The 22,899-nt window shown below is 38.7% G+C and overlaps 2 protein-coding genes and 1 long non-coding RNA gene across 4 annotated transcripts in view; 2 read left to right on the top strand and 1 right to left on the bottom strand.

The window, feature by feature from the left end:
- BDH2 (3-hydroxybutyrate dehydrogenase 2) overlaps positions 1-3,797 on the top strand; it is a 14,653-nt gene extending 10,856 nt beyond the window's left edge. The window contains exons 9-10 of the mRNA XM_003205765.5: positions 568-660; positions 1,890-3,797. Of these exons, the coding sequence (XP_003205813.1) occupies positions 568-660; positions 1,890-1,943 (147 nt within the window). The 3' untranslated portion in view covers positions 1,944-3,797. The remainder of the gene's footprint in view (positions 1-567; positions 661-1,889) is intronic.
- Positions 3,148-6,169, bottom strand: LOC146544482 (uncharacterized). The gene is made up of 2 exons (XR_014883093.1): positions 5,994-6,169; positions 3,148-5,901 (listed from the first exon to the last, which is right to left on the bottom strand). It is a non-coding gene; the product is annotated as an uncharacterized LOC146544482 (long non-coding RNA).
- Positions 5,138-22,899, top strand: LOC100548087 (sodium/hydrogen exchanger 9B2). Of its 2 annotated transcripts, none has more exons than XM_031553125.2 (12): positions 5,138-5,395; positions 7,492-7,588; positions 8,876-9,059; positions 10,282-10,452; positions 12,679-12,821; positions 14,624-14,751; positions 15,608-15,783; positions 16,318-16,424; positions 17,531-17,680; positions 19,814-19,922; positions 20,117-20,253; positions 20,675-20,842. In XM_031553125.2, exons 2-12 carry the CDS (start codon positions 7,502-7,504, stop codon positions 20,702-20,704), a joined length of 1,422 nt encoding a protein of 473 aa, XP_031408985.2. In that variant the 5' UTR covers positions 5,138-5,395; positions 7,492-7,501; the 3' UTR covers positions 20,705-20,842. The 2 variants fall into 2 exon arrangements, with proteins under 2 accessions (XP_031408985.2, XP_003205817.2); XM_003205769.5 differs by having other exon boundaries at positions 5,144-5,395; positions 20,695-22,899.

The raw sequence follows: 22,899 nt of genomic DNA, 5'->3' as shown, positions 1-22,899 counted from the left end.
TTAATTAGTTTGTTCATGTAACAACGTTTATCCTTCTTTTTTCCTTTCCAATAACTAAAACAAACCCACAGCACTCCTCAAACTGAAGAAAATTCCATATCTTAGAGTACCAAGGATAATATAACAGTAGTATTGTCTTTGATAGTTTGGTGAATTTCTGCTGAGGATGGGAGATTTAAAATGCCTTGGAAGGACACTGTTGCTCAGTAAATACAGACCAGTGCAAAACAATGATAGAAAGGGCACTCTGACCTATGTGTTTAAAAATTAATTGGCATCTTTAATTGTACTAATTCAATGACTGAGGACTCATTTGAAGGGTCTGGGAATATCATCCACCAAAGAGGAAGGGCTTCAGTGGCTTTATTCTGCAACTAGAAGTTTAGGTCCGTGAAATCTGTACAACAGCGAGCATTCTAACTTCTTCTAGCATATACTCCCTAGCCAGTAAGCTAAAAATTATAACGTATGGCTTGCTTCCAGTATTGCTTTGTACACATCACATGCTAATTGGATTAAAATAATTATTTAAAATTTTCAATATACCAAATGCTTTTATATATCTAGGCACTGAAAGATTTCCTAGCCAGACAGAGGATTGGCAGGATGGCTACTGCTGAAGAAGTGGCCCATCTCTTTGTGTACTTGGCTTCTGAGGAAGTAAGTATGGAACAATAACACTTCCTGTCACAATTGCAATTTATTTTGCCTCTTCTCAGTAGAGAGAATTTTTTCTAGGAGGGCTTGTATCCTCTATGAGCTTGATTATTACCCCCCACCCCAAAGAAAAAAAAAACAAACAAAACAACAACAGCCCCCAAACCTTTACTGAGTAAAACTTATGATACAAAAATTACTCTGAATGTTGACAGTGATTCAGGCATTATAAACTTGGTGCCATAGTCAGGTTTTTTTCCCTGAAATTTGAGAAAGCTGACTGACCTCAGATCATTCTGAATCATAGAAGAAATGGGCTTGTCTGCTCTTGCAAGTTATTCTGTTTGCGCTGCAGTTAGATATTTTTCTAAGGAAGTAGAATTAGTACTGTCATTACCTGCTTGCAGTAAGCAAGAGAGAATATTTGTGCAGACCCATGAGAGAGAGATCTGAGCTAAGAGGTCTAATGCTATGTTTAAGCCTGCCATTTTGGCTTAAGGAAAGCAATAGAGCAACTGAGGTTTTTATAGACCAAACTCTAAATGTTCACTGCAAATACCATTAATAATAATGAACACATATCAAGCTTATTTCAGATGTTATACATTCACAATGGATCTAATACTGAACTGGGTTCCAATGAACTTGCCCAGCAGTCCTGCTGGGCACAGCAGAATAATTTTAATGCAATTAATTCACTCTTGATGTTTCCATCTATCATAATCTTTTCATCTTCTTTCTAGTGTTCTCAAACAGTGTTTCTGTAAAGCTACTAATTTTCCAGTCTGATCACATGGTTTTCAAACTTGTGTAAACAGAATTCCAGTTTTGCAATATGTTTCAGAAAAGGATGTCTCCAGCTCAGTTCTTTACCTCATTATTCTAAATCATCTAAATTTTCATTTAGGTCCCCTTACTGGTTGACCTAAGTCATATTTCGCTCAGCTGAATGGAGCTAATAACATCATAGTGTAAAACATTATTCCTCGAGGTGAAACCTGTGAAGACTAGCATATGTGAATTTGCCCATTCAGGATGTATTTTAGTCTTAATGCCTTTAATACTACTTCTGTTGCACTCCCTTGAGTTAGCCAAAAGGCTTCTGTTTCTAAGCTTATTTAAAAAAAAAAAAAAGTAGGAAAAAGTGTATGCTTTTAATATTTATTAAAAAAAAAAAGTATTGTGAAAAAAAAATAGCATTTAAAAAAATACTATATTCTGTGTAATTTCAGTCTGCCTACATGACTGGCAATGAAGTTGTCATTGATGGAGGATGGAGCTTGTGATCAACTCTACCTGTAGATGGAAATCCATACAATGAAAGGCAAAAAGTGAAGATCATGTTTCTCAGTTAAGAGTTTTCAAAGTTTTAAATCACTTACAGGATGTAACCTAGAACAAATTTGGTGCATTTCTATGGTTGTGCGATCTCATTCTATAATCAGTCTTGTTTTAAGCAAATCTAAATGAAAGGAATTAATGCCATCGTTATTCTCAACCTGGAAAATATTTAGAATTTAAACATTCACAATTCTTACCAGCATTAAGAGACTATCCAGAGAAAACAGACTACTTTTAAAGCAGCCAAAAAGTTATCAAATTTAATGTTTATTTTAAACAACAGAAGAAAGCAGAAGTGGTATATGTGAAGGTTGAAATGATTTTGTTACTCATGACAGACATTTACTTTAAGAGAACACACTAGATCTTGCAAATTATACCTGAAAATCCATCCTGCTTTGCAGACTTTCGTTTCTGCTCACTTCTATCATTAGCAAAATGGTTTTTGAAAACAGTAATGACTATAGAAAAATAGTTTGTGTTGGACTGTTGAAAAGAATCTGACCTGACATCCAGAGTAGAAGGTACAAGACTGTCAGAGGCTGTTTGGATATATAGTGTATGGGCAGAAGAAATTCCTGCACATAAGGAATTAGTGTACATGCACAACTGTTTTCTGCAACTACAATATCCATTTTCCCATATACTGGACAAGTTAGACTGTTGAAATTTTGAACAAGTCATAGCCCAAAAAGCTATGACCATTAGAAGCAGTACAACTGGCTGCCTTGTGGTTCCACAGTGTTTTTTTGTTTAGGCATATGAAGATTATAGACATTGTCTTTGTAAAGCAGAGATGGTAGAAGATAAATTGTTATAATGCTGTTAAAAGACTATGCTCTCCGCATGCTGTAAGCCTTACAGAATCAGGTAGTTTCGCAGTCAGTTTCAAAATTAATACATTTACTAGTACTAAAGAGGTCTTACTGAGGAGAAACTGAGGCCCAAACTGTTTCATTAATGGCATAACTCACTTTTAAAATAGTCTTCAAAATATTTTAACTGTTTCTTTTATTTTTCATGGGCAGAAAGCACTATTCAAGAATATCACTCTGATAGACGTGTATACGTGTAAGCGGTGTTCTTAGATACACGTGTGAATCTTCCAGAATATATTTTACTTCAGGTGTAGAAGCAAAAGGAGTGGGATTTTTACCACTTAAAATAGAACAAATATGTTCCTCTCCCAGAAGGATTTACTAGTGAATGTACCAATACAGGACAAATATTATCAATTCTACAGATTAGGTTCTATGCTTAGATATTCCATTGCTTGGGTATCAGACACAAATATACTTCTTGCTAAAAATTAAAACTAAATTTCTCTCAAAGTGACTGTTTCTACAAGAGTTTGTATTGATAATTTTTATCCTAGTAGCACACTGAAGCTTTGATTTACAAATCAGAAACCTGCCATGGTAAAGAATCATACTGAGAAGAAAAAAAAAAAAAAGCATGACCAAAGACCTAAGGCAATGAATAATCTGAATTCCAGAACTATCTGTTACACTAACACAATGTTAGAATTGACATGAATGACATGGGCTGAATTCCTGTAATTATGGCTTTTTGTTTGTGAATGAAGCTATATTTCTTTTTTTCATATCTACGAAAAATATGTATGAAATTCATATGTATATAGGGGAAGAATTAAGAGATAAATGCTACTGAGTATTATTGGTCATTAAAAAGTGGGAAAAACATATACTCATTTCTGTAACAGTGACACATTTTTAAATGATTGGAGTTCTTCAGTATTCGGTAAGACATTAATAAAAATTATTTTATTTCAAAGATAACATATCTGGTTTAAATCAGCCTTCTTGTTTGTACAATTTGTGTGTTTGCTTACAGATTTAAAATGAGAAGTATTGTGGAGCCTGCTTCCTCAGACTGGTTATGGACTTTAGCTCTTAGCTTTAACTGTAGTGGGAATGTTCCAATCCTGCATAGTTTGTCTGTGGGATTTTGAGTTATATTCTCTGGAATTTCATTCAAGTGACCTCAGCAGCCAAGCAGGATGAAGTTGGAGCAAAAATCCAAAGTTATCCAAAACGGCTCCACCAATGCTCTCTGATGTAAAGTCAAAAGTTGAAAGTTCAGGCCAACAGGATACTGTTTCAGTGTTTGCAGAGGTTACGATGAAGGCCAAAGACCTCCTTCTGTAGGTGTTATAGAAGGCTTACCTTGGGAAGGGGATCTCCACACTTGTAGCAACACAGGAAGCTTGTGCTATTTTGAAAATGAAAATTCTCTCATTCATCATTATAAATTACTTACTGCATATAGTTAACAGATAGTATTTCTAAGCTCACTGGTGATTGTAATACGCTGACACTACTCAAAAATGTTGTTTAGACAAAACGCTCCCGCAACAAAAGGAAATAGCATCCACTTTCTACATTCCACTGAAAGCACAGATAGAGGCATTTTTCAGTGAAGCTGGTTGTCAAAAACAGCAATAACAACACCAAGAGAGATTGCTGTCTCTTGCCTTGTTAGTGGTGTGTGTGTGTTGCATGATTGTGTTAACAGCCAAAAGTCTGAAATGTGCCTCAACGTCTTGAGTGTTTTCAAGCAGGCTTACTGGCATTATTAAAAGATAATGCTTTCTAATACTCTAGTGTGACCTCTCTGTTCCCTGAGTTGTTTGTATGGAACTGGGAAATCTTGTTTCTTCTGCTACCTCATTCACATGATAAGGAAGATCATGACTCCAAATTTTAGGTCATTTTCTCTTTGGGAGAGGTAGGTGTTTAAATCCCTCACTTGGAGTCCTGGAAAATTTAATCTGGTCCAAAAAAAACCTGAAACCAGATTTGTTGTCAGCCTAGTTCTATGTAATGCTGCTGGGAGTTGAGTAGCAATGTGCTGCAATCGAAGCCACTTTCACACAGTCCGGTGTGAGAGTGCGTGACTCAGCGCCAGGAAGGAAGAAGGCCTGTCTCTTTCCCCAGGTGCGCTCACAGATGAGACGGATGCATTTGATGCATCTTTACGAAACGAATGTTTTTACGGTAGCACCGCGGACGTGCAAACACTTTGATTCTCTTGCCCTCCCCCATGCAATTCCTCCCCTTCTTTTCCCGCGCTGTAGGCTCGGGGCTGGACCACGGCTGAAGCAAAGCTGCCACCTGGTGTGCGCGGCACGGGAGGAGAAGATGGCACCCGGCAAGCCTTTCGGGTCCTTCCTGGCTGCAGCGGGACGGTTTTGCAGCCTGCCTGCTGCAACTGTGGATAGAGGAGGGATCGTGCTGCGCTAGCGGCAGGGGAGGAGGAGCCAGAGCTGGCACCGGGCTGCTCCTGCTGCCGGGCGTGGTTGAGCGCATCGCCATCTCGGCGTGTTGGAGAGGCTGCACGGGGATATGGGATCTCTCTGATTCCCGCCGTTCCACAGGTAAGTCCAGACTGCGGGAGAAGAGGTGGGAGCCGCGCAGGGAGGAAGCGGGCTGGGGAGGCGGGGAAAGACGTTGCATCAGGGTGTGCTTACGCCTTCTGGTTGACGGGTGCGTGGGGCTGACGCCTTGCTTTAACGCTGGCCGTTAGTGGCTCTTGGCGGAGCTTGCGGCACTTCGTGTGCGTGCACAGAATAGTGTTGACAGTCACCAGGGCGATACAGCTAAAAATACCGGCAAGCACATGCTGACCGTCAGTCATCTTCGCTTTTCCTCTCTTTTTAATTTCTTCCTATTCAAATCAAGTAAAATGAGAGTGTCTAACAACAACTGTAATAAAAAAGCTTTTCTTCTTTTATGCCAAGGGAGGTATATTTCAGAGCGCTGTAGTGAAATAAGCACGTTACTGGCTGGTTTCCAGTTTCCACAGTGTGGGCCTTAACAATGGAGTATGAATTCTGCTCCACCTTTCTTCGGTCCATCTGATTTTATTTGCAAAGAAATCTGTCTGGAGGAAATTTATAAAACAAAAACAAGGCTGAAGGTCTGTCACACAACAAACAAGGGCAGGCTCACGCTGTCCGAGACATTAATTCCTACCTTGGAAAAATCCCTGCTAAGCAGATTTCCTTTTGCAGTCTTTTCTTTTCCTTACTCTGCTGTAAACAGTGCGTGCTGGCCCCGAAGTTGTTGGGAGGTGGGCTCCTCTTCCTCGTGCATATCAATGTATTTCATGTCAACAGGTGCCTGACCCCAAGAACTAGGATCATCACCTATGCAAATATGGATGAGAACAATCTATATTATCCATTACCCTTCCAGCACACACATGTCTTTCCAAATTAAAGTGACGTACAAATACCGTGGGGAGAGATAACAAAACCATTACACTAGAACACATTGAAACTGTCCTGTATTCTTTCTCTATGTCTTAGCTGTGTCTCAAGCCAGTTTCATACCAGAACAGCTCAAACAAAATTAACCAAGTGTTAAAATAGCCCCTGTCTTTGTTCAAGGCATCAATCTTTTGCAGATCTCAAAGATATTATAAACTGAAGGCTTGATAATTGTGAGAATCAGGTCTCTGACTTGCTTCCAGCAATTCAGCAAGGAGGGAATTTTTTGGCTCAAATGTTCTGGCACAACTTGAGTAGCTTATGGGCCCTGAGAAGCGGACTTTAGGAAAAGTACTGTTACCACTGCTGTGGAGTTACTCTGACAAATAATGTGAGCAAGTCTTGTGCATGTAACTCTTACTGACCCAGACTTGTGGAATTGTAGTAAATTTTCGCACACACACATGCAAAACATTTAGTACATTGACATAAAGTAAAAATGGACCAGTTAGAGCAAATACAATGATGATTACCTGCATTCAACTTGACAATTTTCTTTTCCACTCTCTTAAGAATGATCTCTGTGGCTTACGGGCAGTAACAAAGAGCTATGTTTTCTTAGTCTTGCCCAAGTATAAGTTGGGTGTATTTTAGATCTCTAGTCAAGCAAACATTTTCTGTTTCTGAGATACTCAATCAGTGTATTTGAATGGTGATGTCTAACAGAACTATCTCCTTGAAAATTTCACTAAAAATCAAGTAGAATCTGATCAGATTTTTAGCTGGGAAGAAAGTGTCCCTTGTGTGTATGCTGTAGAAACTACACTTACTATTTGTATGAAATGGTCACTTGCCTTACCACGTACACACGTTTTGTGACACTTTCCGAGCTTGTGGTCCTGGCAAGAGGTATTGGCAGTAAATGACTTTTCTCTTGTTCTTACAGAAGACATAAATATATAGATGTGTATTACAGCCATACTCTCACAGAGTACACAATATGTTTGCGCAAAACGCAGTGATTCTAAAACTTACATTTTTTTTAGTGCTTGACTTTGCAAACATAATACTATTTTTTTATTAGCTTCTGTGTTTTGTCTTATATATAGCATAGGCAGGCGTGCAAAGTATGTTAAATTCCAAGTAGGGGCTCTGAGAGCTTTTTCACATTAATATTAGTATAATATTACAGGAAAGCATTGCTTCTGGAAAATGCTATTACTTGTTTCTCTTAAGTTTTCTACCTCTGTTGCATTCATTAGCTTTGCCGCAATGGTGAAGGAAGATACGGTGAATGAAGATTCTGAACCATCAGTATGTGAGAGAAATGGCATGATTCCCATGCATGAGAAAAGTGAGGTAATTAATTACCATTTCAAATTGCAGCTTTATTTAGAAGAATCTTCCTCTTTCCCTTTTCTTGCTGAATCTGTCAAAATTCTGAACAGAACGCAGAGAGAAATTTCCTCTGTGAGAATCTGTCATAATAAACAAACATTCTGTTTTTAAAACTGTGTTAAGTTAGATAAGCATTTGATACTGACTGTGAAGATAAGTACTTTGTGGTGTATCCGTATATATATGGGAAGCTGGTGATCACAGGATAGGAAACTGAGTAATCCCATGCTTGAAAGCTCACAGGATTTGATGTTCCAACTGTGACTATGAGTAAGATATATAGATATATAGATATATAGATATATATATATAAAAGACAGAAAAATAATGGGAAATGTGGAACTGCTACTGGATGAGGGCCAAACCGCAGCATGGACAAGAGTTCCATATCCATGCTATGACAACGGGTTGGCACAAAGATGAATAATTATAAAGGAAGAGAGATGATTAATTTCTTAAAAATAAGGACCCTCAAATGAAGAGAGTCGCATATCCAAAAATGGTCAAAAAAGCATATTGTTTATGGATTCGGGTATGTAGATGAATCAATATAAAAGAGCAGCTTTAACAAACTCTGTGCCTCAAGAAACCATTATTCAAGGAAGAATCTGCCAGGGTAACATTTCTTCTTCTCTACCTCGACTTACCAGCTTGAGCCTTGCAACTATGGATCATGTGAGTAATGCTTGCATTGTTTCTTTCATTTTTGTATAATCACAAGTGGGTTTGATTGTTTTGGTTCAAGGCTTTGTTGTAGAAGTTAGTTATGAGTTATATTAAAGATAGTGCTTGGATGGTGCTAAGTGTTACTTTATTATAGAATCCAGTGTGGAAGCAGAAACGTATTGAACTGTGAAAAATGTTGATTAATGTTTGGCTCACACACAAGACAAACTGGACACAATTCATTAATGATGTTTTTTCATCAAATACCCTGATGTTGTTGCTGAACAAGTGCTCTGCACATAGGCACAGGAGCTTTCACAGAAATGGATTTAAAAACAGTAAATAAATGAACGACCTGCAGTCCTTCATATGCACAACTTTCTGCTATATGAAAACAGACTTATGACTGAAAATGCAAAATCCAATACAAAGCTCTAATCTTTCTTGTAGTCAGCAGTTGTTAATGTTGTCCATCAGTAGACAGGATGCATCCAGAGTATTGCGACCGATTGCAGATATGTTGTATGTCACTGCAAATGCATACTGAGCCACTTCTGAGATAATTTCATTGTTTTCATTTAGGAGGGGTCTACAGTAGATGCCAAAGGTACTGATGGGAATATACAAACAGAAGAAACTGCTCTACTGAATAACTCAGCTCAGCAGCCTCCAGAACCAATACCAGGGTCTTCAGCACCTGCAGGAACATGGAGGCAAATATTTGCTTGTCCTCCTCAGGGTTTACTGTCTCGAATAGTAACAAATGGTAAGTAAGAAAAGGACTATGCAAAATGTTTAGTTAAACTCAGTAGAGGGAAAAGACTTCCTAATTCTCATGGTTTTGGTGTGAATATATTTAGACGGTTATAAAGAGAGTGCATTTTCTACAAACTAGAAGGCTTTCTGTTGAATTAAGGCACCAGAAATGAGACTTTGCAGTAACGCCTTCTTCTGTACTTAATATCCTAGGCTTGCAAAGCCAAGAATCATAACTCCAAGGAAAATTGACTCATTCTATCTAAGATTTGCCCTGAACTCTAAGCTCCCAGAACAGAATGCCCAGCTAACCAGCTATTTCAGGCTTTTCCAAACAAAAGATATTTTTTGTGGCTTTGCTTCTACAGCCTCTATTCTCTCTCACTTGTGATTCTTAGGCATTATGTTTGGAAAACTAACAGTCTACAACCATCCTCAAATAAGATACAGAAAATTCACCCTGAAAATGCAATACATTTTCATATGATTACAAGAAGGGCAATTTATTCAATGAGTTTTTTTCTGCTTCGCTCTTCTGCCCTTATGTCTGTTCATGCCTGTTCTTGTTGTGTTAGTATAGGAACAGATTTGGGAAACTGAGTATACTATTTTCACATATTTTATCATATTTTCAGATATTTGTAATACTTTTCAGGACCTTTCCCTCTTTATTATCCCTCTTTGTTTTTTTTGTGTTAATTTATACTATCTTAGGCTGCCCAGAGACATGACCTTCAGATTTTTGTTTCCCAGGGAGGCACAAACGTATCTAGCCAAAAAATGATATGTTAATGAAATAAGAACAGAACTGCAGTCATCAGCTCAAAGACATATCAGGCACAGCAGGTTCCTGCTGCAGTTTTTACTTAGCTGAAGGAGGATAGCACAAATGCAAGATGGTGCTGGTGAAAATCTTTGCTTTAAGTCTGGGACCTGTTAAATGCTTTCCACAGTGGCCTGATGTTTACTCAGTCTTTTTTGGTCCCTAATGACTTTCCTGTTACCATTTTCTGAAGTGTCTCAGCATATGTAAAATCAGAACATAGGCTTAAGGAGTGTCAAATATTAAACAAAGTGTTAATTTTTTAATTTTAAACTGATTTTTAAGGTACAGAACTTTTATTCTGAGATTTAATGGTACCTTAGCAGAAAAAGAAATGTGACCTAATACTGAAATTGGTTCTCTATTTATTAGAAATTATTAGATATTAATATTTCTTGTCCTGTTCCAGTTGCCGCTGTGGTCCTGGTTTGGGCTGTGGTTTGGTCCATCACTGGGCCTGAATGTCTCCCGGGTGGAAACCTGTTTGGAATTTTGTGTCTTTATTTTTTTGCTGTCATCGGAGGTAAAATTTTTGGACTAATTAAAATAGGAACACTGCCACCCCTCCCTGCTCTTCTGGGTAAGATGCCCTTCCTTCTTTTCTTCCTGTGTGGTTGTGGTGTTTTAACAGTCAGGGGATACCTGCAGATTGGGCATGTTTGGATTAGGAATTTGTCACTTTTTCATGTGACTTGTTTGTGGTTCTTGTGGAGAAGTTAGAAAATTCCCCCGGACTAGCTCAAGTGAAACTACCTATATGTTACTAAGGCTCCTCCTCCCTTTAGTTCTTTTTGGCTATCATTAGTAATATGATATTATGAAGTACTTTGATGCCAAAGTAGCTGATAAAGGTGGTCCCTTTGTTATGCTGTGTCTGTCCATGAGTCCAGCTGTTGATACAGAGAAACCTTCAAGGCAGAGTAGGCTGCAAATGCCTCCTGTAGTGCCTTGAAGTGATAAATAACCTGTTATTAACTGCTACTGCGGTGTCTCACGGTGGGCCCTCTGACAGGAGAAGAGCTAGATGGCTTTGTTTGCAGCACTGTTCGGGCGGTGTGCATATTCATGTACTGCTGAGTTCCATAGGTGAGAACAGATTCAAACAAGAGGGAGGGAAGTTTTGCATATAGCATGGTTGCCCACAGTAACACAGGCTTTACAAGCAGGGCCCTTAGTAAGTAAACACCTTAAAAAAAAATCATACAATCGTATAGAATCATAGAATGGCTTGAGTTGGAAGGGACCTCAAGGATCACCAAGTTCTAAAATCTGACCATTTTGGTTCTGCTTTCTTCAATTTAATCCATATCTAAAAATTGAGTTGTGCGTGAAGCTGCTTACCTGATTGAAACCTAAGCATGATGATATATGTCTGGTGAGTTGCTTAGGTTTGAGTTAATTGTTCAGATCCGTGGTCTTTGACGAAAACTGAGCAATCTAGAGACAGAAAAAGAAATACACTATGTCTTTGACTGATCTTTTTTACACTAAGAGTATAAGTCTTGTACTCTTGTGTAGGAACTCTAATTCATTTCTGCTAGGTGCACTGTGGCTCATTCAGCTCTGTGCACTTTGTAGTGAGCCTCTGTGCGAGGAAGGACATGGCTACAGAAATGGTCACACATGTTTTAGGTACACTTTGGAGGTTCTGCTGGCAACATGGAGCAGAAAGATGAGGTTAACTTTTAAGATGGTGTGTTTTTTCTCTGATAAGCAATCTTCTAGATCTGGGTAGATCCAATCAATGGGTGTCATACACACACACTCACAAAAAGTGCAGTAGCCACATGATCATTAATGCTAGCCTGATATAAATGTCACGAGGTACTGCAGACTAATTATGCCACTTTTTTTTTTTCTTTTTTTAAATTCTTTTTTTTCCGGGAAGGGGTGGGAGGAGCAGTGTGTTACAGTATGAACCAACTCTGCAGCCAAGGCTTACAGGCAAACACAGCAAGCTGTGCCCAACCTGAGCACAGTGTTTACTTTTCATCTTTTTTGGTTTCTCCTTTATTAACATAGTTAATATGAAATTACACCACAAAAAAAAAAATGTATCTTTGAATCATGAGGACCTAGAGTGAGTCTTTACAGAACTATAGTTACCATCTCCATACTTTACTGTATCTTTCCAGAGCTCTAGTTCTGATAGCTTTGCAGAAAGTCCCTGATTAAGCTACTTTGCTAATATTTGCAAAAGGTTGGATCTTGCAAGTAGCTCAAATAGAGGATAAGTGCAAGTTCCTGTAATTTTCCCATTTTCTCCTTTGCATGAAAGTTGAATTGCATGACCATTTTAAGATCTCCAAATTAAACCATGACTAGGTGATTTAAATTAGATGTTCCAGTGACTTCAGCATTATGGTTCCTGTGATACCTGCATTTCTGACAGGATTTTTTTTTAAACAATTTCCAACTTATGAGAGGAATACTTAATATCAGATTATCCTCCTCTTTTCATATTAAAAAAAAAAAAGAAAAAAGTTAACAAGAAGGTCCAGAGGTGGTTTTGTTCATGGTAAGCATGACCTGCTCCTGGTGAACAAAGTTGAGTTCTGTCATCTCTTGTTTGAGTTGTGTTTCAGCATCACGCAGATTTGCTCATTGGTGACCTGGTGTTCTAGACCTCTTCCACTGCTTTAAACATCTTCTCACATTCCCATCTTTAAAACAAGGCTAATGATACAGGAGTTGTTTTGTTGTCTCTTAGAAATACATCATATTGTGTCAGATTTTAAAATTCAAGATAAACTTCTACTGCAGTCAGATATATAATTTGACTGTGGTTTGTTTGCTTTCATTTAAGGGATGCTTCTTGCTGGTTTTCTCATCCGAAATACCCCATTTGTTAGTGACATCATCCAGATAAATCTGCGCTGGTCTGCAGCACTGAGGAATATTGCTCTTTCAATTATCCTGACCCGAGCAGGACTTGGTCTAGATCCAAAGGTATGACACCAGCTACTATGTAAGGCAAAGTGTAACACTGATTCTGTTAAAAAATATTGGACTGTTTAGTCTTAGAAGATTTGAAAATTAGAGCATTACAAAAAGCATTGTTCCTGCTGTATAGTCATATGTTAATCAACGTTGTCAGGTAGATTTGTAGTGTTGGTGAGCAATCAAAAAAGTACCTGAAAAAAACTGATCTTATGACTATGTATCCTCTTTATCTTAAAGAAATTTCCTGAATTTTGAGAGCAGGACATATGAGAACATGCATTCTATCATAGTCTGTCAGGAAGAGTTTATACTATCTAGCAAAGTCCCTGTCAGTTTACTGTGACAAACTAAAACAAGTAAGGAAGGGAATCCATATCCCAGAAGGAGAATGCTATTTGTGCTGCACAAATCAAACAAACAAACAAACATATTCTTTGTCTTTTTTGCTATTTTATTTTCTCTTTTTATAATCATTGTACATTTTATGCAAATGTGTTAATTCTAAAGATGATTCTGGCTGTACTACAGAAGCAGTGCTTCACATCACTGTGAAGCCCGTAATGCTTCTGTGAACAGAATAGTTTTCTTCAACGCAGTGTAAACTTCATATTCCCTCAATTAATTATTGTGATGTTTGCTTGATCAAAATCAGCTGTCTGAAATAAAGCTGTACCATACTGACCCCTGTCTAAATGACTGTTTAAAGCTTATATAAAATTTAGTGTAGGGATAGCTAACTCAGGTCAATAAATCTGATTTTCTCACCCAAGATGAAAATTAGTGTTTCCAGTTTTCAGATATTTAGGAAAATAGGTTTTGTCATTCTTGAACAAACGATTTTCCTAAGTATACTATTTGTCCTTTTTATGAAGGTATTGACACTTGTATTAGCACAGCCTGTGTGTTGTGCCCAGTTCTGTGAGAATGTTCTTCTTTCTATTCCACATCTTTTTTGGCCAAAGGAACTTCATCTTTGTCTCATTTGTCTCCCATGTGGCAATCGAAGCTGTCATTTGGACTCCACATGGAGCAATGCTTTGATGTGCTTACAAACTGCTCCTTGTGTAGCTGAAGCTGTGAAGACAGATGCCAGTTGCTCTAGTGATTCTCAGCCCTAATTATGCTGGGATGAACTGCACTTGTTAAAAACTGCAATTTGTTGCTTTTATCCTTATCAAAATTAGGGATTTGTCCTAGCAGAATCATGTTTGGGACTAACTACTAAAAGCTACTTTTACAAGAAAATACTCTCTTTTAGTGAAGTTTCTGTAGAAAAGCAGTTGTAGAGGCAGGTAGACTTTAATCTACTCTGGATATCAAGTGAAGACAGCTCAAAGTAGTTCATGGCTTCTTTCTCCAACTTTATGTAGCTTTACAAATTTTTCTGATTTGTTGAGACTTTAGAACCATTTCTGGGCTGCTTATGCAACTTGTGGGATGATAGCAAAAACTTATGTGGACAGTGAAAATTACCTCAAGCAACTGTGGGTGAGATAGCTGTAGTGAGAGTGCACTTTTCAAATGAACTATAGTTGCTTCAGTCACTCCAGAACTGTTTGCTCTGCACGAGAAGCCAAAGTGTTTGGGAACCTCATTAAACACAGATTTGTTTGCCAAACATGCAATTTTATATCCAAATCCACTTCTGCTTGAGCCTGTCTCTGGCATAAGCCATGTAAAACTGTCATATCCTGTATTGCAACTTAGAGGGAATTATTTTGATAAATGATATCAGGTTGTAAAAGTTATTGCTCTCTGTGAAGCCAGAGGTACTGGTACTAATGGCTGAATTTGCTTTTATGTTGTAGGCTCTTAGGAAGCTCAAAGCAGTCTGCTTACGGCTTTCTTTTGGACCATGCCTCTCAGAAACATGCACAGCTGCTGTTTTTGCCTATCTGCTCATGCATTTGCCATGGCAGTGGGGATTTATATTAGGGTAACGTACCGTCTTTTCTCCTATATGACTTTTTTGCTGCAGCTGGATGATCCAAATGCAGTTAGTTCTCTGCCAAGCAGACACCTCAGTTTTATGTCAAGCTGTTCTTAGCCCCTGTGGTTGTTTGCTTACCATTCATGTCTGGCTCTGTGGCTAATTTAAAGGTCACATTTCCAGATGTAGAGAAGTACTTGCATCTTTACTTTTCTCTGATTGTGATCTGGCCACTTATAGAAGAAAGAAATGGTGCAATCCCTGGGTCTTCAGCCACAAGGCAGAGGGCTTTTAGGGACAGAAAATGATACCACAAGTTTGTGCTGGAATGCAGAATTTCCGCTTTGAGAAATTTATACAGAACAGTCTTCCTACCACAAGTTGAAAATAAGGACGTGGTATGTTACATTGTGGAGTAATATCCATGAAGAGGAAACTTTTTCCATCTATGTTCTATGTAAACTGGTGGACTCAGTCCAAACTGTGCTAGAAAGAGATAAATGAACTTCTCTCCTGCCACACTCTGAATTTTGAGTAGGAACTCTCAAGTCATGAGCATCTAGACCAGGTTCCTAAAGTGGATAATCAAGGCATGTATCAGAGAAAACTGGCCTGCAATGTAGAGTCAAGTCTTAGTCTGGAACCCTTGTATTTTTAATATTATTGAGGTGAACAGGAAGTAAGAGGTGATTGTGGATCTGCAGGGAAATATCCATGCTTGTAATTAGCAAGGAGAGGTAAGGGTGATGTTTTATGTGCAGGTCTGTGTACTTAAAATTTAGAAGAAGAGAGATCATGATGTCTTGAAGCTTTTTAGTTTAGTGCTTGCTATTTAAGAGAGGCTGAAACCCTGTGTTTTCAGTTTTGTTCTAGGTGCAGTCTCTCCTGCTGTTGTAGTTCCCTCAATGCTGATCCTACAAGCTGGGGGATATGGAGTGGAGAAAGGTGTCCCAACTTTGCTAATGGCAGCTGGAAGCATTGACGACATTCTGGCTATTACAGGCTTCAACACTTGCCTTGGGATGGCTTTCTCTTCTGGTATGCTAGTTAATCTGTAGGTGGTGACAACCAGAACAAACTGTGGTATTTTGAGGAATGTATGCTTTGTTATGATTGACTGGTTTGTATCTTAATGACAGCTCCTCATGAAGTTTAGATATGGAGTTGAGTACAGATAGAGAAATTACCCATGATCAAAAGTGTTGGTGTAACTTCATCTACTCTGAGGTGTGGGTCACAGCTTTCAGATAATAGTTTTTTTTAATTTTTTCTGTGACTGCCATGTCCAGCTCCCTTGTGCCCAGTATAAAGGGTCTCAAATTTCTGCGGGTTTGACAGTGCTTTAGCAGTGGCTTTTTCTCTGACTTCCTTGGCACACTTTCTTGGCGTAAGCAAAGAGAGAAAGTTGCACTATCCAGTTCTTTCAGACTCATAGGTTCTCTCCTGAGCCCCTTCCCCTGTGTAATTTAGAGCAGAGACCGTACTGGAATCATTCTCATAGATACACAGCATGGTTTGTGAGTGAAGGTTCTGCTTTAGGGTAACTGAACACACTTCTCTTTTGCCAAATAGGTTCCACTCTGTATAATGTGCTCCAAGGAGTGCTGGAGGTTGCTGTTGGCATAGCAGCTGGTGGGATTCTGGGAGTGTTCGTTCGGTATTTCCCAAGCCACGATCAGGTTTAAAAAAAAAAAAGTTTTTTTTTCAAAGTTGCATTATGTAAGATATTCTTTGCTTTTTAATGCCATTTTTATATTACTCATTACGTATTCAAACTTCATATGACATCTTTTGTGAGAAAGCAGTGTACAGCTCGAACAGCTTCTAGACTGCAAAGCCTACAAAGCAAGGAAGTGTTTTAAGGATGATTGTTTGTGTACTGCAACAATAACAGTGTATGATTTCACAGTCCCTCCTGATGGAGAGCCCAGAACCCAGTTCACAATCCCGTACCCACAAGTAGTGGAGGTGTTGGAAATGCTCACATGGAAAGGGAAAAGGATCTGATGCCGATTTAGTAGTATGAGTAGAATAATAATTGATTGAATTGATGTGCAACATATTTACCTCCACTCGTTTTTAATCTTAAGCCTACTGGAAACATCTTAGAAATGTCCAGATCACGCTTGCGCATATTATCAGCACTAATTAGAATGGTGCTTTCATTAATAATTAAGCTTATATAAAGTGGTAGATGAATTTACTATCAAGGGTAACTACACAAACAAAATTGTAGAAGAAAACATATAGCCTGGATACTGAAATCAATTTGAACAACAGCTGTTGCCATCAGTGGCACCAAATTTTCTTATTAAATAACATGGACAATGCGGCACAGAAATCAACTGATAACTAGACGTGGGGAACAATTACAGAGATATAACTGCTGTGAAACTGCCTTTGTCCTTAAAAACACTTAGTGGCAATGATTTAACCCCTCCTTGGATAAGCTCCGGCTCTTCGTGGTAGAGGTCCTGTTATCATAGCTTAGAAGCAGTAAGGTTAGAATAGAGCATCATATTCCTTGTTATGCAAAAAGTGTTTTGGCAGTAAGATTTTAGATGGGCAGAGGAAAAGAAGTATTGACATTTCAGAACTATAGTTTGCTAGGAATTAGTGTCCTAAAGAACTCCTTAACTCAACTGCATAGTTCAAGTCCCAAACAAACGTTTTGATTCCTCCACAATGGTACCCTCTGTTACCTTAAAATTAGTAGATGTAAACATTTGCCATTTCCAAAAATAAATTTACTTTTTTGTTTGTTTCTTTCTTTGCTTGCTTGCAGGCATCTCTGTCATGGAAGAGATCATATTTTGTACTTGGGCTGTCCATGTTTGCTGTTTTTGGCAGTGTCTATTTTGGCTTCCCTGGATCAGGAGGGCTCTGCACATTAGTCTTAGCTTTTATTGCTGGCATGGGATGGTCTGATGAAAAGGTGAATGTTTATGCACACCGTACCCGAACTCCTTTGAATGCACAGCTTAGCAGAAATTTGGATTTCCATCAGGAGTGGCGGTGGTCCATTTATGTAGATTCATGGGAAGTACAGATTATGAAAATAAATGTAGAACTTTTCTTAATCTTTAATGTAACGGAAAGTTACCATGTATGTGGATGAGGTAATGTTATACTGACAGTAAAATGCTCACGAGCTTCTCTCAAACATCAGTGCAATACCTTTTAAGCCCTGTAAAGGAAGGTTAGTTGTCATGGCACTTGACGAGGAATCTAAAGCTTTGTTGCTGTCTCTGTAACCTTACACAGTCATTTAAAGGTAAGTTTTAATAATAGATGTCCAAATAAGTTGTGCACATGGCCTCAATATCCTGAGCTTTTGTTCCCTGTGATTTTAAGAAGGTGAAATGGAAAGCAGTAATTAACCATTTTTTTGCCTTCCCCATGGTCTGCATAACTAGAGAGCAGAATGCCCGCACTAAGTGGTGATACAAAGCTATATAGAAACCATACAAAAGACTGTCTCTAAGCCACTTTCTTTTAGCTACGAAGCCCGATTCTTCTTACTATTTTTGCCCTGCTGATTTTCTGTATTGTGGTATGTCTCACTGCCCCTTTTGCTTGATACCATCTGCACTTAATGTTTGAGGGCAGTTTTTCTTTCTGTATCTGTAGCCTTGCAACGTGCAGTAAGAGAAGGGGAGAGGAGGAGAAAGGAAAGAGGACTGATACATTATTATCCCCATCTAGTACCTGACCTCAGTAAGATCTCTCGATTTGTTAAAATAACAAATAAGAAACCATGGTTTCTATTTAAAATACTACATTGTTGTCCAGTTTTAAAAGAAGGGAAACTTGAGACTTGTTAAAAGTTAAAAACTTTAAAGCTCACTGTTGAAGGCTTTTAAGCCACTTCCGAAGGAGAATCCTTACGAAAGTGTATGCAGTCCGTAACTACCTACTTAGTTTAAATTCTTTTGATCAGTAGGAGAAGCTGCTTGATGATGACTTCAAACACCTTAGCTCTTTTTATCAGATGCAGCCAGAGAGATGTGCTTACTGAATACTCAGTGTTACCAAGATTTTCTTGCTGAGCCTCACAAAGGCCACCAATGCTGTCTCTGGTGGAAGTAAACAAATAGCATTAGCAGAGAACAAGGGACATTGTACCTGTTGCTGAAGTAGTTAAATGAGCAGTAAACATCTGGAAAGAATACATGTATATATATTGTTTTTTCTCAAAGTAAGTGGAGTAAGTTAACAGGGAGAAGTGAGGCAAATAAGTTTACAGGTCTGTGTGTTTCCACCTCATTCTCTTTAAGGTTACATAAGGTTTTGTATTGCAGTTATCTCACTGTTCCATTGATAGAAGAGCCAGAGTTGCTGCCATGTTGAATGGTCGGTCCCAGAGAGAACGTGAGGGATGGACACATCTGGGCTACACATCCCCACACACTGCAGCCTGCATGTTCATCTGCTATTGGAGAATCCACTTCATTTAAAAAGTGGTGTTAGAGATGCTACATGTACCTCTTCAACTAAGTGGAAGATTCCTGTTTACTTTGGCAGCAAGTTGCTTTAGGAAAAGTGCTAGGTATAAAGTTCAAGCACAAGGAGAAAAGATAGTTTTGCGGTCATACAGTAATCACACAGAGATATTCAGCATTTTTCACTAGTAAGGGATTTCAGGCTTACTCAATCTAGCTTTGTTCCTGCTCATGTGGAAATCGGTTTCTACCTGAGTGTGGTGCAAGTAGACATTACTGAAACTTTTCAGGGTCTGCCTCTGCTCAAGTACAAATGGAACAAGCCTGAACATGCAGTTACTAAAAGCTAAGCAGTTTAATTGCAAAACTTTTGAAATTGCATCTTCCTAAACAGTGAAAATCAACTGTGTTTTATTTTCATTCTCTAGGCTACAGATTGCTTTAGTATTAGATCGAAGTTCACCATAAACTAGGAGTCCAAAAAACAATTCTGGAATGTATTTATGATAAGTTTTAATTTTGTCCTTTGATTAATTGAATGTGTCTGCTTTGGTTGTTGCTGTTTGGGTTGATTTGTGTGTGTGTGTGAATTGATAGATTTTTTATTATTATTATTACTATTGCAGAGGGAAGTAGAAAAAATTGTTGCCGTTGCTTGGAATATCTTTCAACCTTTTCTTTTTGGTTTGATTGGAGCAGAAGTATCTGTTACATCTCTCAGGCCTGAAACTGTTGGTAAGATCTGTCACTAGTTATCCAATGTTATTTCTAGCTTCCAAAGAATCTGCAGAAAGAAATATTAAGTAAAGCAGTATATGGCTGACAAAAAACAACATACTGAAATCACTGTAAAGCTGTGATTTTAGAAGGCTTATTTTCCTCAGGCACCTATGCACAAAAATAGTGAGAAGTATTTGTCTTTGTTTCAGGGCTCTGTGTTGCTACCCTAGGTATTGCCCTAGTTGTGCGAATCATTGCGACGTTCCTGATGGTGTGTTTTGCTGGGTTTAATTTCAAGGAGAAAGTATTTGTCTCATTGGCATGGATTCCCAAAGCCACTGTCCAGGTAAAACAGCCCAACATCATTTTCATTCCAGGCTAGATCTATAGTCTTTAGCAAAGCTCTTCTTCACTAGCACAGCCTTAAACAGGGAGAAGATTGGGTCCCTGTTAGCAGCAGAGTGCATTATGTGGACAGTTCATATTCTGAATTGCCCTGCTTTAAGTCTGCTTGAAAAGGGCATGGGGGACCTGCCATGTGAGCGTTCTTAGCTTGCATCCTGGTTCATACAATCTATAATAATGGTGAATGTACATATAAATACTTAATCACAGAATAACTACTTATCAGTATACTTTTTTGTATACTGCCTAGAAACTAAGGAGCTTGAATATATTACAAATTTTGAATTTATGTTAAGCGTAGACTGATGATTAGTCCATTTTTTTTCCTTTTTCACTGAGAAAGATTCCTTCCTCCATTTCAGCAATCCTTTCTCTCCTGTAGGCTGCAATAGGTTCCCTTGCCCTGGATACAGCAAGAAGTCATCAGGATGAGCAGCTGGAAAAGTATGGAATGGATGTGCTAACAGTAGCTTTCTTGGCTATCTTGATCACTGCTCCCATTGGAGCCTTGGTTATTGGCTTGGCAGGGCCCAGACTTTTGCAGAAGGCCCAGGCAAAACATGAGGAAAATGAGGAAGGTGCTGAGGCTGGAGAAGAGCCAGAGGGCTGTGAGCCTTCATAAGACAGGCATTTGCGGGAATGTGGTCCTTCAACTCTTACACTTCTGTTAAGTAAACATTTTGTGTCTGTAATCTTTCTGGACAAAACCTAAACAAGTATCAGATATACTGCTATTTTAAAAGCAGGTCTGGTGGAGTTTTACAAAATATTTTTATGTGTTGATGGTGCCTTAAGAGATGAACGAGGTAAACATACAGCAAATAGGCTGACCAGGCAGTGAGTCACTCCAAAGTTAGCAGTCATCAGTTACTAAAAACGTGTCGGTGTGAGGCCAGAGAGAGGATCAGAATTGTTCAGTTATGGAGTGGATCATTAGGTGGATGAACAAAAGAAAACGGAGACTGATGTGATAGCTTCTTGATGGTTAAAACTGGACTGTAAGATGACAAGTTTAGCAGCTCAAAGAATGCAACAACTGAATTAGGACTATTGACACACAGTGAACAAATCCTGCCACAGACCAATGGTTCCCTCTCCTTCCTCATTCAGTTTGGAAAACCTGCCTTTTTCCATTACTGTTCTTTCACACGTCTCACACGTTCTTTTGTACCTTCAAGGGACTGTCAACTCTGGTCATGGCAAGAAGCAGCAAGCAGAGCTTATGAAAGAGGCAGGTCCAGTGAGGATGTGGTAATAAAGGAGTACCCGGTGAGAAGAACCAAGCTTGAAAATAGAATGAAAGAGGCTGTAAGAACTGGGAGAAAGTTACATAGGATTGGGATGGCTGCTTCCTGGTATATGTACCTCAGCCTTTGTGCAACTCTGTGTCAAGGAAGGGAAAGCCAGCTTGTCAGCTGCTGGGAGTGTGTACTCTAGGACAGGAGAGCTCCCCTTGGATGGAGCTTGCTGGCATGGCAATGCCAAGGTAGCAGCAAGTTGTTTCTTCCTCAGCTCTTTTTGGGAAACCTGACAGTAGTGACAGACCTCAAATCAGGATTTATGGGTCAACAGTTATCTCTTGTTCTAAGTTTATACTCATGTCTGTGAAAATGCTATGATCTGGTCCTTCACACATCTGCATTTGCTTAACTGTGGCAAAATAAAACAGGTATTTATTAAAACCTATCAAGTTAATCTCATTTTTCCAAGAGGTAAATGGTTGGGTTTGTTTTGGAGATTGAAGGCCTCTTAGATTTGGCAAGGTCTTTTTACTCTGATCAATAGAGAAATAGAATTTAAATGAAGAGCCTGGGGAAAGCATCACTGAGAGGCATGTTACAAAGGCAAAGGAGCCCCACCACACCTTCTTCCAGAAAGAATGACATGCTGTCATGAGGAAGCAGTGAGCATCTACCCTCCATGTGTGTGGGTCTTTCTAGAATTTCTAGCACAAGTTGCATACTGGATCACAGTAATGACAGGCAATGCTCATCTGGAATCTCTTGCCAAAATATCTTACCGGAGGAGCAAAAAGTTCAAATGTTTTTTGGTGGGTTTTTCTTTGTTTAATATTGATGCCTTCTGCACAGTCAGTACAATATAGTTCATATTTGATCTTCTCATATAACCTGTTACCTTTCTCTTCTCCTTGACTTTCCAAAAGTCAAGAACAAACCGCTTTTGAAGAAAACCCTGTTCTTGCCTTTAGCTTTGGTACCAGTTAGGGTTTAGCATTGCCTGTTACGGATATTGTTTAATCTTTCTTGCTCTGCTACATTTTGGGTGAGTAACTAGCTCTAAGTAGGTTATTCACTGCTTTCTGAATCATGAAATCAGTCCAGCATCCTTCAGAAACGGAGTTTTTTTATTTAGTTATTTTTAGAAACACAGATTTGAAATCTAGGAGGACAGTGGCTGCCCGCAGAGTTCTACAGTACAGTTCATTGAGATTGTTTTACAGAATACTATTCAGAATGTATTTGATGTGTCCATATATTTTGGCTTCTGTAAGTAAGCATTACACAATTCTGTTTTAGCTCCTGTATTTTATTATGCAACGTAAAAAGAAAATACCTTTAAAGGAAAA

The sequence above is a fragment of the Meleagris gallopavo genome, chromosome 4 (assembly GCF_905368555.1).
Source record: "Meleagris gallopavo chromosome 4, MGAL_WU_HG_1.1, whole genome shotgun sequence".
NCBI lineage: Eukaryota > Metazoa > Chordata > Aves > Galliformes > Phasianidae > Meleagris > Meleagris gallopavo.
The sequence above is the reverse complement of the archived record's forward strand: the minus strand, read 5'-3'. Positions and strand labels throughout refer to the sequence as shown.